Genomic DNA, 15,536 nt, shown 5'->3' on the forward strand with positions numbered 1-15,536 from the left:
ATCTTGTGGTCAGTCGTGACCCCCAAATCTCTTTCAGCTGTGGTGCTAGCGAGCGTGACACAGCTGAGCCTATAAGCATGCTGCAGGTTCCCCTCCTCAAGGTGGAGTACCTTGCATTTTTCGGTATTGAACGTCATCAGGTTTATATCCACCCACTTACTAAGCTTACCCAAGTCGGCCTGGATCCCTAGCTTATCCTCAGGTGTGGACACTATGCCCCAGAGTTTAGTGTCATTGGCGAACTTGGCCAGTCCACTTCTGACACCAGTGGCCACCTTGTTGATAAAAATGTTAAGGAGAATTGGTCCAAGGGCAGAGCCTTGGGGGACAGAACTAGTCACGGGGCACCATAATGTTTCGCATCCATCGACTATTACTTTCTGGGTCTGACCTCGGAGCCAATTTCCCAGTCATCGGGCTGTGGTGTAGCCGAGGCCACAGTTGGCCAGTTTTTCCCTGAGGAGATCATGGGACACCACATCAAAGGCTTGTTTAAAGTCTGGATATATGATGTCAATCTCTTCTCCCTTGTCCAGGTGATATGTCACTTGATCATAGAAGGAGATGAGATTGGTTAGGTAAGACCTACCTGTGACAAAGCCATGCTGGCTGTCCCTCAGGATGTTGCCATCAACCAGCTTATAAAGAAGGGTCTCTTTGATAATTTTCTCCAGAATCTTACCAGGGATTGAGGTCAAGCTGATTGGCCTGTCGTTCCCAGGATCTACTTTCTGCCCTTTCTTGAAGATGGCCTTCACATTGGCCTTCTTCCAGTCTTCAGGTACTTCACCTGAGTGCCATGAGTTTTCGAATATTTTTGCCAGTGGTTGGGCTATGACACCTGCCAGCTCCTTGAGTACTCTAGAGTGTAATCTGTCAGGACCAGTGGACCTGAAGATGTCCATCCTCTTGAGGTGTTCCTTTACAAGGTCTACACTGAAGCTGTGTATAAATACACCCTCACCCTGGTTGTCCCGCATCATGCTAGGCAGGGCGGTCCCTTTGGGCTGATGAAAGACTGACACAAAGTACCCATTAAGCAGGTTGGCTTTTTCCTGGGTGTGGGTTATCAGCTGCTCTGCTGAATTTCAGAGTGTAGGATTAGTTTTGCTTCTGCATGTCTCCTTTCTGCTGTGTCTTCTTTCTGGATATTATGCTGATGCTGCAGGCCTTGAGCACAGGAAGCATGCCAGCAGCAATCCCACAGTTTCTTGACTTCTAGCCCTCCTGCAACACACTTTGCACGGGGATCTGGGAGACTTCTTAGGGAGTCTAAAGTCAGGCAGGATAGATTTGTACGTCAGAGATGCCTAAGTTTTCATAAGAAGTAGCTGACTTCATCAGATGATTTGTAGGACCAGACTTAAGAAAAAAGCATGTTCAGGTGTAGAGCTGACCCGAGCAGGGTGCGGGGCCCTGCCCCCACTCTGATCTGGGCCTTGGACCCGAAGAAGATGCCGCTGATATTGGGAGGAGGCGGGTGGTAGATGTGGCGGGCCAGTAGGGGGCACTCCTGCGCTGAGCCACCCACCTCACTGCACCCAACCACCTTTCAGGTTCCAAGTGCCTCCCTGGGGGCACTTTACATCTGGCCTTCCTGGAGCACAACCACTGCCACCACCCAGGGATGGACCTGATTCTGGCTCTGTGTACCCTGGGAAACACAGGCCTAGTAGCCCTCGAGGGTACTTGATTCACTTCAAGAACTTGGGATGCTTCCCTCAGTGGGAAGCACCAGTAGTGGTCTCCCTTAGTCAGCTGAACCAAGGGGATCCCAAGGCATAGTCTAAACCCACTCCCATGCTAGGTACAAAGGAGAACTTTATTGGTTACAAGGGGTAGGGTTGCAATAGGGGACAGGGTAGAGCAAACTGGCATGGCTGGATAAGCCTTTGATCACACATCTGTGTTACTGCAAACTATATATCTAGTTAGATCTCAGGTAGCTTACTCACAAGTATCATTCAGAGGCAGGTGGAGATTCCCTCTGGAGGCCTGCAGTTCCTTGATCATGAATTTTGAGAGAGAGAGCAAGTTTCAGGTGTTCCAGCTCTTCTCTCTGAGACTTCTTCATGGTTGTTGCTGCCTCCTCCTGTGCAGTCCTTAACTTACTATAGCCCTTATGACCTCATTTACCTGGTCCAATGGAGGCCAGCACTTGTTGGCTGTCAGCCAACCAGTTTGAAATGCATCACTAGTTGCTGGGCAGACTGGCAGTTCCTAGCTCCCCAGGGAGCTAAAGCCTCTCACCCAGGTATGTGATGCCAGTTGTGTAGGCAGAGGGAGAAGGTTTCCCCCCTCCCTCAGGAATGTTTCCAGCTCAGGTTACCTAAAGAGATAGGGTAAGGTGTGTACCCTCTGCAGGGCCCATCCTAACCAAATTGTCATAGAGCAGAGTTTTTGGGGAGAAACAGAGGTGGCCTTCTGCCACAGTAGTGAGTGGCTGGATGTGGAGCTGCTGCTCTGCCTGGCTCTGCGCTGCTACAGCTCCACCCCACTCTGTAGGGTCCCCCAAAGCATGGTGCCCTGGGTAGTCAGCTCAATACAGCCCCCCACTAGGGACGGCCCTGCTTGGGTGCTGGTACACATGATGAAAATTTATCTTTGTGTGGTTTAATGGTGTCACACAGTACGTGTACACACGTTTGCAGGGTTTTAAATGAGTTTGCATTGCTGCAAGCTAAACTACATCCCAGTGCAGTTTAGTTTGCAAGATTGCAACTTGAAATGTGGCAGCCATTTGTCAGTTCTCCCCTTGGCTGTGGGAGGTGGGCAGGCTCTGCAGGAAAAAAAGGATCGGCCTCTCACTGCTCCTGCCTTCAGCGTGCTCCTGCAGCTGGCAGGATGCCTGGGGCCAACTGGGAGAGGGCTGGCTTGCTCCTGGGGCAGGGTGGAGAGGCGGGGGGTGGGGTGGCTGGGTGTGCTGTTGGCCAGAGAAGGTGGTGGGGATGATGCATGGGGCAGGGGCTGCCCGGGCAGGCTGCTAGGTTTCCCAAGCCCAGGAAGGAGACTGTAAGGTCAACCTTAAATATCAGCTTCAGTGTACATTAAGTGACTTGTCAGTATCCAACAGGGAATAAATGACAGATTTGAATCTGAGCACCTGTCCACAGTAGTGACCACACCACCCTCCTTTTTTCTGCTACTAACACAACAATAATTACTGTCCTCAATGCTAATAGCAAATCACTGTGTAGTGCAGATGAGGGGAGCAGAGCTAACAAGTGCAAAACCCCAGGATTGTAGCTCACCCTGCATAAGGCAAATGACAACAAAGACCGAGAGAATTGCTTATGCTCATTTCATCCTTCTGTGTTCAGGGATGTGATCTGGCCCTTGGCTGGTGATGGCAGGTCTTATATAAACTTAGTGGACTTTTGACAAGGTTGCCAACCGAATAAAGCTTGCAGATTGCCAGTAACAAAAAATGTTTTTGATATCCAGACTTTTTTGCTGACACATGCTTTTACTGATGTTTTACATAACGTAAATATAACTCTTCTGCCAGGCCCTACACTGTTGCCAGGTCCCAGTTAGAAGGGCTGGATTTAACATCAACCACAGTCTAAAAAAAAAAAGGTAACAAGATTTTGGCTGTCAGTAAAAAGTTTTCAATAACGAAAATTCTTGGGTTGCAACCCTGTTGGACTGCAGTGATGGTTTTAAGCTGTGCTGCCCTTCCCCCGCTCCCCCGTCCCTATTTCTCACTCCTACACCCTGATGTTCCCTGGCTGCACCTTGCACCATGCTTCCTCTCCCACCCCAGCCTTATTCCCATCAGCTCTGCTCCCCCCTCACCCCAGCACAGACCCTCCAAAGAAGTCTTCTTGCCAGTAATATTATAGGCAACCTGGGATGCAGCAGCCCATGGCTGAGAGACTGCTCCTTGAAGGTTGCTGTGCTCCCACTCAAAAACTAGGTGGTATGCTGTGCTCTAGTATTAGAGCTTCAGTCAAGTTATGGCTGTTTAGTGTTTTTACTGACAGCTAAAATTTTACAGATTTTACTGATAGGCCTTTTTAAGCTATTTTTTTTCTTAGAGTAAATTTACTGACAATTAGCAACCTTGACATCTATGCCAGAAAAAGCTCAGTGGGGAATGTCATTTGCAGTATAATAATGTACATAACACACTTTGGCAGGAGGTAAATAGAAAATTTGTCAAGCAGAGCCTTCACAATATATTTTTGAAGAATGGTTAAAGATGCCCTTTAATTCTCTTTAGCCCTGGGGCAGTAGTTGTGCAGTGTTTTTAATGACTATGATACTAATTTATACAACCCCAAAATATGTGCAGTGCACTTAATTAAAGAAAAGACAAAACATGGTTCTTAGCCTGAGGAGTTTCCAGACTAATTTCAGATATGCCTCAACAAGGCAGAGTCACTATAATTGGAGGGGAAGGGCAGAGAAAATGTTTGGGTTACAGTAATAGTCTCTCTGTTAGTCAATATTAGCAGTACCATTAAAGTAAATTCTTTTCATCAACTCCTTTTGTTAGGAAGAAGTGTTTGTCTTTTTTCACATGAGATTTTATATAAGAGCTGGTGTTCTTGCTTCCCCCCCACACATTGTGCGCCTGCCCAAAATTTTCGTGTACAAATAGTTTAAGTGATAAAATGGTAGGATAACATCACAGCAAAATATAAATGTGATGCCTGTGGGCAAGGATTTTTAAAAAGATCCTTAATGTTTGTCATTGGCAACATACAGCTTCGTGCATTTTAATTCCAGACATTGACATCCCTCAACATGCATATTTATAAAACAACTGACATGCTCTTTCATGTCCCCCACAGTCTCTAGTTAGATCAATGAGGAAGTGCCAGCTGTGACCAAGCCATAGAGGTGTGCATCAGCATTCATTATCATTAGCAGAATTTTTCCTTTGAATTATCTTTCTAGATGTACTTGAACATGCATGGAGTGCAGCTAAGAATACTGATCATTAAATCAACTGTACCTTTTTGAAAGTAAATGAAGGGAGAATGAAGGCTGTTTTATATAACAAGTTTTATGGAAGACTTCTCAATCCCAGTTGCATAAATAAGTACGAGTTCTTGTTTAGCAGGAACATGGCATGTTCCATTGTCTTCGAAATGAAGCTACGTAAAGGGTTCATGTAGTTCCTAGAACCTAGAAACTGAACCAGCTGAGGTCCATTTTTATTTGTATTTAATTTGTCCTCCAGTTGCTAGGAGAATCCAGTGACCAGCAGGATGGCCTCAGTTCAGTTGCAGTCCTGGTATGGGGTAAGAAAAATTGGCAAGACTCCCTCAACATCTCCCCTACCTCCACCCCTACTCCACTCCCCACCCCTACTCTTTTTGATGTATTTGGAATACTTCCTACTTCTTGATAGACTGGGAAGAGCATGAAAATGGCTTTTTTTCATCATATCCAAGCACTTTTGGTCTTGGCAGCCATTTTATTGCTGTACTGTGGTCTTCATGATCATCAGACACCTGCTCCAGTACAGGGCAATGAACTGGGTAGGCAGGGAGTCTAGAGCAAGGCTGGCTTGGAGAATGTCTCCAACCATGCGTGAATGGCTCTAGAATGCCCAGGCTGGCTGGTTCCAGATCTCAGGATTGATGGGCCTCTTATTGCATGTATATTTGTGCCATTGGTTGGTATGGGTAAAATTAGATTATAGTACCTTTGTATGCAGACTGGTAAAACTAAGCATTATACTACCGTACTGGGGCTTAAAAGATGATTCTTCCTTTTGAGTGTTTTCTTCAAGGCTGCATAAAAACTGAAGGCACTGTTTTTGAACAGTTCTCAAATGAAACCGTATTACTATAGTGGCAGTGGATCTTTTAGATTCACTTTTTGCCAAAATGTAATGCCAGGTTGGGGATCAGCATGTCAACTACAGATTATACTCATCGTGTATAATTTATTACATTTCATTTGGATTTGTGAGAAAACCACAGCCCCCTGGTAAATTTTCCCCTGCCAAGCAGGAAGTTCAGTGCTTTTTATTGTTCTTCAGTAAACCATGTTGCACTTACTGTAACAGGAGAAACATTTTGTTCAATGGTGTGGGTTCTGTATCAGGGAAGTCAGAGAATCCAAATAGTGCTCTTCATTTCTTTTCCATGCCCTTTGACTTGACATGCATCTTGAGCAGGTCCAGGGAGGTGATCCTCCCCCTCTATGCGGCACTGGTCAGGCCGCAGCTGGAGTACTGCGTCCAGTTCTGGGCGCCACACTTCAAGAGGGACGTGGACAATATGGAAAGAGTTCAGAGGAGGGCCACTCGTATGATCAGGGGTCAGCAGGGCAGGCCTTATGAGGATAGGCTACGGGACCTGAACCTGTTTAGCCTCCACAAGAGAAGGTTAAGGGGGGACCTTGTGGCCTGCTACAAACTGGTCAGGGGGGATCAGCAGGTATTGGGGGAGTCCCTGTTCCCCCGTGCGCTGCCAGGAGTGACCAGGAATAACGGTCACAAACTGGCGGAGGGTAAGTTTAGATTAGATATTAGGAGGCGCTACTTCACAGTCAGGGCGGCTAGGGCCTGGAACCAGCTTCCAGGGGAAGTGGTGCAGGCTCCTAGCCTGGGGATTTTTAAAAGGAAGTTAGATGAGCACCTTGCCGGGGTCATCTGACCCCGGTGCTCTTTCCTGCTAAGGCAGGGGGTCGGACTAGATGATCTACCTAGGTCCCTTCCGACTCTAGCTACTATGAAACTATGAAACTATGACTTGGTTTTCCTATTGTACTACTATTGTAGTATATTTTTATAATCCAGTAGGGATTGCAGATATAGGGGAGGTACACCTTTACTTTCTTGTCAGTTAGTGAGATGGCAGGCCAGCTGGATGCACATCTGAGCGGGACAGTCTTGTGGTTCAGAGTGGACAGGATTCAGGACCCTTGCATTCACATTCTGGCTGTGCCACACAATTTTTGCCTGGCTTGGACAAGTCCCTTTCTCTTCATCTCTGCTGTACTTGCCTATCAGTAAAATGGAGATGTTTTAATGGTGGTAATACTACCTTGAAACTTTGTTCTGAAGTATGTGGGAAGTTCATAAAATGGACAGGATTTCCAACTTGCTTTTTAAAAAAAATCTGATATACACAGCACTGGGCTTTGGAATACTTTGCTTTTTGGTAGTAGTTGCCTTGTCGAATCAGTTGCAATGTTGTCTAACTTGAAAGTCCTTGTAGTTTGAAGCCACGTTGTAGAGTCTTTTTCTTGGTATATGCTGATAATAGTTTTACTTTATCATATTATATAGTCCCAGTTAAATGTAATTTGCTTGTATGTTCACATTTATGAAGTCAGTGTCACAGGCCAGCTGGGCACTGTGAATTTATCAGTTTAGTTGCAGGTACTGCAACTGTATCAGCCACTGCGCTATTTGGTCGGGATCGAGGAGGTGATGTTGGGAAGGAAGCAATAACAAGTTTTACTTATGACAGTAAAAATGAATTTTACTTATAACAGCAAAAGGTATAGTTTGCACATATAGCAGTTAATAAAAAGGTTAAGCTAATAGACAAGATAACAATACAAGTTAAAAATTGGCAGAGATAATAAAAACAGACAGACAAATTAACAAAGAGTTCCCACTTGGTTAGTAACTTATCAATAGTCCCTCAGTGTCAGGTACACGTCAAATTGATTCAGCAAAGTCAGGCCCTCCCGATCCATGCTGTCAGAGAATACCGGGGAAGGTCCCTCAGTCAGGATTTGGCTCTTACTCATGTTGAGAGTAAGGGATCTGGGGGCATGGGACAGCAATGACTATTCTATTCTGTCCTTCCTGCTAGTCACTTAACGTGTGTGTTCTTTTATATCTTGTTTATGCTAATCTGTTGGCTTTAGAGCCACTCACAGTCTTACTCTATAGCTGTTACCCTATGGGGTTAAAAGGTGTTAGAAAGTATGATAATAAGTTACTGCCCAAGTTTGGCTTTACCCAATAAGCAAATCACACCACACCACTTTTGGGGTTTGAGATTAGCATGTTCTCACTCAAGTTCAACTCACTAATGTTAATTATACCTTGTGGTTATGTTCGTTAATTTTACTGACTCTAAGCAAAAAATTATTGAATCAGCTAAATCTGTAGTTATTCTTTAGTTCTACTTTTTTAAGTCTTATGTCTGTCTCATGATCAGTGCAAACAGTTATATTCTTTACGGTTATACTCCAGACAGGCAGGAAACGTTTACAGGAAGCAATTTCATAAGGTTTATTTTAGGCTATATTTTCAGACACCTTCTAAAAGCAAATTTATTTTGCTATAAGTTGCTCGTTAAGCCTTTTGGTTTTGGCCATCACAGGTCAGCATATGATTTTTTTTGTGTAGTTTGCTGACTGATGAATATTTTACCATCTATAAATTAGATGTAGACATGTATGTATTAGACACATTAGACCTGAGAAACAAAACCTAATTTCACAGAGATTGATACTGACCTGGGAGAAGTTCCCCACTTCTTTGTTTTTCATCTCTGTAAAAAATGGACATAAAATACCAAGGTGAATGTTAATGTTTTATGTGCATGTCCAATGACTTTGTGTGGCTATATGAGATTATGGAAGGTGCAAGACACTGGAGAATCCAGCCCACTGCCTGATTTAGAAGCTGATAAATTAGCTAATTGTGACCTGCATGCCTTTTTTTGGGTGTTTTTAAGGAGGAAACTCTGGGGAGTCCATGGATTTTGTTTTTCAATTCTCAAATCTTGGCAGCTGGCTAAATGTGGGATTGGGCTACATGTCTTCTGCCAGTTTCTAGGTGGTGGCAAAAGCCTTGTTCCACTCAGCAAAGAAAGAGGGTTGTGTCCCAACATGTAAGAAGCACAATTGTGGCTTAAAGCTTCCTTTCCTTCTTCTGCATGCAGTTCAGGAAGAGAAGAATTGAGAATTGGGGCCCATGGATATCCATTAAACTCTGAGATGCTTTGAATATTTGACCTGACCTAATCTTTACTTTGGGCAGACTGGGTATGGGGTTCTCTTTCTTGCTCTGGTTTTACTTTCCTAGTGCTGCATGGCTTTTTAGCAGTCGCTCTGCATTGCTTGTTTAATTTCTTGGTTTTTTTTCTTTTTTTCCCTTTTACTCAGGGTTTGATTCAAGAAATCCATGAATTACAATTAAAAGTGGGAGAAATGGACAATGAACGGCTTCAGTATGAGAAAAAGCTTAAAACTACTAAGGTAAGTGGCATTGAGGGAATAAGGGAAAAGGGTGGGCATCTGCCAGAAACTTTGGCTCTGGATCTAATTTTCAACCTCTCTGAAGTCGTGAGGACATTTATATTCAGGGACTTCATAATGTCCATTAAAAAAGTAAATAGGGGCTGCCTACAAATCTTATACTGGATTTCAATTTCAAACCACAAGACAAAGTTCAGGTCTGGTGCACAGTAGGGCTGTATGAAGCTTTGATCCCTGATTTGGTTTAGTGGAGATTCATCCCGTTTCGGTGGCTGAAACTCTGAATCCAAATCGAATCAGAGGACCCTTTAATCTCTCTAGATCTAATTGGAGCTCTCTGAATTGATTTGGAGATTCAGACGTAGACACAGCTTTAAATGTTTTTTCTGCATACCTCTAGGTAGCAGGGGCTTGTGAGTGCTGGGATGCATGGAGTATCCCACAGAAGCACAGGGGGCTTCCCAGTGTGCTTAGCAGCAGACATGGAAGTGGACCAGAAGCACATCTGGTCCACTTCTGGGTCTGCTGTGGAGTGTACGGGGGTGGGGGGGGGACAACCCCCCACGCTTCCCCAGCTCAATGACTGGTGCCTCCTGGGTCGGGGGGTGGGGGGCACCCGGGGTCCCTCTGCAGCTGATTGCTGAGCCGGGGAGGCACAGGGGTGCCCCCCAGCATGCTCCCCGGCAGACCCAGAAGTAGACGGGAAGTATTTCCATTTCACTTTCGGGCTTGCCACCAAGCATGTGGAGGGCTCCCCTGCATTCCTATAGGATGTTCCACGTGCCCCAGCATTGCAGCGATCACAAGCTGCGCTGGTACCTCAGGGTATGTAGAAAAAACTTTTAAAATTGTGTCTATGTCTGAATATCTGATTCTCTGAATCAGCGTCAAATCTTTGGATTCGGCTGAATTGAGTCAGGGACAGTGATCCGAATCAATGAATTGAATTGCTGTCCCTGATTTGGGCTGAATCCGAATTGAATAGGGCCCGTTTTGCACAGTGCACAGTATTTTTGAGTGCCAATTTCTGAAAGCCCAGTTTCCCACTAGTTTCATAGTTTCTAGGGTCGGAAGGGACCTGAGCAGATCATCTAGTCCGACCCCCTGCCATGGCAGGAAAGAATACTGGAGTCAAATGACCCCAGCAAGATGTTCATCTAACCTTCTCTTAAACACCCCCAGGGTAGGAGCCTGCCACTTCTCTTGGAAGCTGGTTCCAGACCCTAGCCGCCCTGACTGTGAAGTAGCGCCTCCTGATATCTAACCTAAATCTACCCTCTGCCAGCTTGTGACTGTTATTCCTGGTCACTCCTGGCGGTGCTCGGGGAAACAGCGACTTCCCCAATGCCTGCTGATCCTCCTGACTAGTTTATAGCAGGCCACAAGATCCCCCCTCAGCCTTCTCTTTTGGAGGCTGAACAGGTTCAGGTCCCGCAGCCTGTCCTCATAGGGCCTGCCCTGCTGTCCCCTGATCATACGAGTGGCCCTCCTCTGGACCCTCTCCATGCTGTTGACATCCCTCTTGAAGTGTGGCGCCCAGAACTGGACGCAGTACTCCAGCTGTGGCCTGACCAGTGCCGCATAGAGGGGGAGGATCACCTCCTTGGACCTGCTCGAGATGCATCTGTGGATGCATGCCAAGGTGCGGTTGGCCTTCCTGACTGCCTCTCCACACTGCTGGCCCATGTTCATCTTGGAGTCAATGATAACCCCCAGATCCCTTTCCGCCTCCATGCTGATAAGAGGGGAGTTCCCCAACCTGTAGGTATGGTGCCGGTTGTTCCTCCCGAGGTGCATCACCTGGCACTTGTCTGTGTTGAAACCCATCCTATTCTCGTCCGCCCACCCTTGAAACCTGTCTAGGTCAGATTGTAGCCTGTTGCATCCTTCCAATGTACCCACGTCCCCCCACATCTTAGTGTCATCAGCAAATTTGAACAGAGTGCTTTTTACCCCCTCATCCAAATCGCTGATGAAGATGTTGAACAGTGCGGGCCCGAGGACCGAGCCCTGTGGAACCCCACTGCCCATGTCCTTCCAGGTTGAGAAGGACCCATCTACTACCACCCTCTGGGTGCGGCCCTCCAGCCAGTTGGCGACCCATTTGACTGTGTGGGTGTCTACACCACAGCCCCCCAGTTTCTTAATGAGAACAGGGTGAGAGACAGTGTCAAAAGCCTTCCGGAAGTCCAGGAAGATTATATCCACTGCTACCCCTGCGTCTAACAATCTGGTGATCTGCTCGTAAAAGGCCACTAGGTTGATCTGACAGGACCTTCCACTGATGAACCCATGTTGGTTGCCCGTAAGCATGCAGTCCCCTGCTGGCCCCTCCTGGATGTGTGCCAGCATAATTTTCTCGAACAGCTTGCCTAGGATCGAGGTGAGACTAACCGGCCTATAGTTTCCCGGGTCCTCCTTCCTGCCTTTTTTGAAGATGGGGACCACTTTGGCCCTCTTCCAGTCCTCCGGTACCTCACCAGAGCACCACGAGTGCTCATAAAGTTGTGCCAGGGGACTTGCAATGACCCCGGCCAGTTCCTTTAGAACTCTAGGGTGGAGATCATCCGGGCCGGCTGACTTGAATACGTCCAGTCCCTCCAGAAGCTCCCCAACTAAATCCTCGCTTACCCGTGGCCCAGGTGTGCCTCCCCCGGGGCCCAAGGGGGGCCCAGCAGGGAGGTGGCTGTTCTGGTCCCTACTTAGGAAGATGGAGGCAAAGAAATCGTTAAACATGTTAGCTTTGCTGTCTGGTGTGCCGACCAAGTTACCCATGTCGTCCTGCAAGGGCCCCGCATTACCTGGGACTTTCTTTTTACCCCTTATGTAGTTAAAAAAGACTTCTTATTGTCCTTAATCTGGGAAGCTAGTCCCAGTTCCATCTCTGCTAACTAGTTAACTAGCTGTTACTGGACAGTTGGCCTCTAAGTTATATTTACATCCTGTACTTGTGTGCAAGAGGAAAGGAGTGAACTGTGGGTGGGACTGCAACAGCATTTATTTTCTCCTAAATATGCTGTAAATCATCCAGTTCTATCCTGAGGAGACCGTAGTAAAAGGCAGAGCAATTATAGCAGTCTGTTTCTCTAAGTGTCTAACTACTGCTTGCCATTTAGCCTTGTTTCTTTTCTATCTTTAGTTTTCTCTCACTGCTCTATCTCTGTTGCCAGTCTCTAATGGCCAAACTTTCTAGCATGAAAATCAAAGTGGGTCAGATGCAGTATGAAAAGCAGCGGATGGAGCAAAAATGCCACGTGTTAAAGGTGTAGTAGATTCTGGGTAATATTGGGCCTTTCTATAACACCACTTTGTGGTCTGTTCTGCATCTTGCTGTTATGCTGTCTTGTTTGCTTTTTAAAATTACTTTCTGTTGACTTGCAGTATATTGTTTTTCAGTAGAAACTAAACCTTCTCAAGTTAGATATTCCTTACAAGTTGGTTTTAGGGCATAAATAGGACATATGGTACATTTCTGTGTTGCATGAGCCTTTTGTGTATTACCATAAAATTAAATGTGTTTTACATGTAAAATGAAAATGATCATTTAGCTTGCCCTCATTATTCAAACCAAACTCTTCCTGACTTTCTTAGAGAAGTCCACACATGTGTTCTCTCATTTTTCCAGTTCTTACCAAATACTTATTCATGCAATTTGCAAATAAGAAAATAATAGTTATATATTCTTCCTACAGTATAAACTTAAATTAACAGGTCAACCAACAGTCCCACTGAAGTCAATACTACTTAAAAATGCAGGCAGAGAACTATTTGCTGAAAAAGTTTCTATCACTTGCCAATTGTTAAATTAAGAGTGACTGATCCTCTGAAGGACGCATCTAGTTTTAACAAGCATGATTTGGAGAAGTCCTGTGGCCTGCATTGTACAGGAACCTCATGATTGCAGAGGTCCCTTATGGCTTTATGAATCTATTCAGTGAAGCTCGGAAACATGTTTAAACCAGGATGCTATAGCTGGGCTAACAAGTTTAAGGACTGGATAGAACAGTCAAAAGGCGAGTTTTAAAGAGGACAGCTGAGATGAAGACACTTTGAATATAAAACGTGTCTGCAAAAAGGGTCTTGTCTTGCCATAGCTTCTCATGTGAGGATCCTATTGAAGCCAAAGGAACCTGTTGAACAGAAGCACAGTTCTTGGAACCAGTTTAATACCAAGTCAATGACTTTGGGGAATAAATACAGAAAAAAGCTGGAAGTGTTTTTGTCCCCACTTCCCCAAATCACCTTCAGTTTTGAGTGCTCCAGTGAGTTATGAATCAATTCCAAGTTTTGGTTGTGTAAATAGTGGCAGTGACCTTTGATTACTGTGTCAGCGGTTTGGCCCATCCACAACATATGATGTAGGGAAACTAACAAAGACCCTATCTTATGTTGTCAGACTCTAGTCCATGAGATTTGTTTTTGTTTGCTTCCTTAGTGCCTCACCACTAAAAATTGCTTGCAGTTTATTTTCTTCACTTTTGTCTGAATTTCTTTTCAGCATGTCTTGCTTTTATTGTATTCTGACTGATTTTCTTTCATAGCTAGCAGTGTGCATTGATAAAACTATTGTTCATGGCTTGTTTCAAGGAGAGAGAAATCTGCATTTACAAATCATTGAGCATATGCAATAAGCATCTGCATCCCGCGTGTTCAGCTATTACCTGTCAAGGTACCAGGCCTCCAATTTAGCATGTTTTATTTGTTGTACAATTGTTTTTCTCTCAGCGCTTTGAATGTACAAAGTGCTCTGGAAGTGCCAAGTGTGATTGTTTGTGACATGTAGCATTTAGTCTCATTATCTTTTATTTTACTATTTACGCAAACTGAAAAATAGTCTCTTTCCCAGAGCTATTTTTAATTTGGACAAAGATTACAGCCATACATTTAAACTGGAGATGAGACCAATATATGAAATTTGACCTGAATCCAAACTGTTTCAATGTTTGGGGTTGTTTGGTTCTTGCGGGGATATGTTTTCCTCTTGCAGAAATAGCATTTTTCTGCGAAACTCCCATTTGCCATTCTAGTGACAGATCATCACTTGCTGTCCATAGATTTGAACAGGCCTGTGATAGTTTCCATAGATAGGATATTAGCCCACTAGACTCTTTCGTTGTGAAGTTTTCTTTGGGAACCATCTCTGACTTAAATGGCAAAGTTTTATTTAAAAACCCTCTTCAGAACTGGAACCCAGCTTTTCTTATAGGTAAGTGTTTATGTATCTTTTCAGGATGAACTGGCAACTTTGAAAGAGCAATTGGAACAGAAGGAGGCAGAGGTAAAAAGGCTACAAGAGAAACTGGTTTGCAAGATGAAAGGAGAAGGAGTTGATATAATTGACAGAGGTAAGGAGGGAGGCACTGTGTTCATTGGAGCTGTGCAGAGAGACATCTCTTACACAACAGGGCTGTCTTACCTAGTCTGAAGATTATATTTAAGAACATAAGAATTGCCATTTACTGGGTCAAATCATAAGTCCATCTTGCCCAGTGTGTCACTCAGTGGGAGAGAGTGGATGCTGAAAGGGAGAGTGAATGGGGTATGACTAGGGTGTTTTCCCCTGTTGTTCCCCTCTCACTTGCTGCCTCCAGTATTTAGGATCTAGGAAGTTCTCATGCCAGACCAGTTTCCCTAACTCTATTGTTCAGTAGCTACTGATGCCCCTTTCCTCCAAGAATTTGTCCAATCTGTTTTTGAATCCAGGTAAATTGTCAGCTTCCGCAACATCTGGTGGAAATGGGTTCCACACTTGAAGTACACGCTGTGTGAAAAAGAACTTCCTTTTGTTAGTTTTAAATGTATTACCTTCTGGTTTCATTTTGTGAACACTAGTTCTTGTATTGAGAGAGTAAATAAATCTCATATAATAATTTCTCTTTACCATTTAGTGTTTTGTAAACTCTTATCATATCCCCCCTCAAGCATCTCCTTCTACGCTGAAGAGGCTCTCCTCATATGGAAGCCCCTCCATACTGCTAACCATCCTTGCAGAACTTCATTATACCTTCTCTAGTTCTTCTATATCCTTTTTGAAGTGTGGGGACCAGAACTGGGCACAGTGTTCAAGTTGTGGTCACACTATGGATTTATAAAAGGGCGTGATGATACTTTGTTTTGTTCACAATTCCCTTTTTAAGAATCCCTAATGGTTTTTTCCCTCTTTGACGGTTGCTGAGCACCGAGTTGATGTTTTTAGCAAACTGTCCACAATGACTCCCAGATTTCTTTGTAGTTTGGTAATAGCTAATGCAGGGCCCTTCATAGTGTAGATATAGTTTGGGTTATTTTTGCCCATGTGCATCACTTTATGCTTACCTACATTGAATTTTGTCTGCCATTTAGTTGCCCATTCA

At 44.8% G+C, this 15,536-nt stretch overlaps 1 protein-coding gene across 16 annotated transcripts in view; it reads left to right on the forward strand.

The window, feature by feature from the left end:
• The window catches only part of PPFIBP1 (PPFIB scaffold protein 1), a 207,340-nt gene that overhangs the window by 128,373 nt on the left and 63,431 nt on the right, over positions 1-15,536 (forward strand). For 11 of the 16 annotated variants that reach the window (XM_090043702.1, XM_090043703.1, XM_090043700.1 and 8 more), the window contains 3 exons: positions 9,091-9,183; positions 12,354-12,446; positions 14,414-14,528. In XM_090043702.1, the coding sequence (XP_089899828.1) occupies positions 9,091-9,183; positions 12,354-12,446; positions 14,414-14,528 (301 nt within the window). The remainder of the gene's footprint in view (positions 1-9,090; positions 9,184-12,353; positions 12,447-14,413; positions 14,529-15,536) is intronic. The other 5 variants (XM_090043711.1, XM_090043712.1, XM_090043714.1 and 2 more) reach the window with 1 other exon arrangement.

Source organism: Crocodylus siamensis, chromosome 4, assembly GCF_052110815.1.
Source record: "Crocodylus siamensis isolate JL-2025a chromosome 4, ASM5211081v1, whole genome shotgun sequence".
Classification (NCBI taxonomy): domain Eukaryota; kingdom Metazoa; phylum Chordata; order Crocodylia; family Crocodylidae; genus Crocodylus; species Crocodylus siamensis.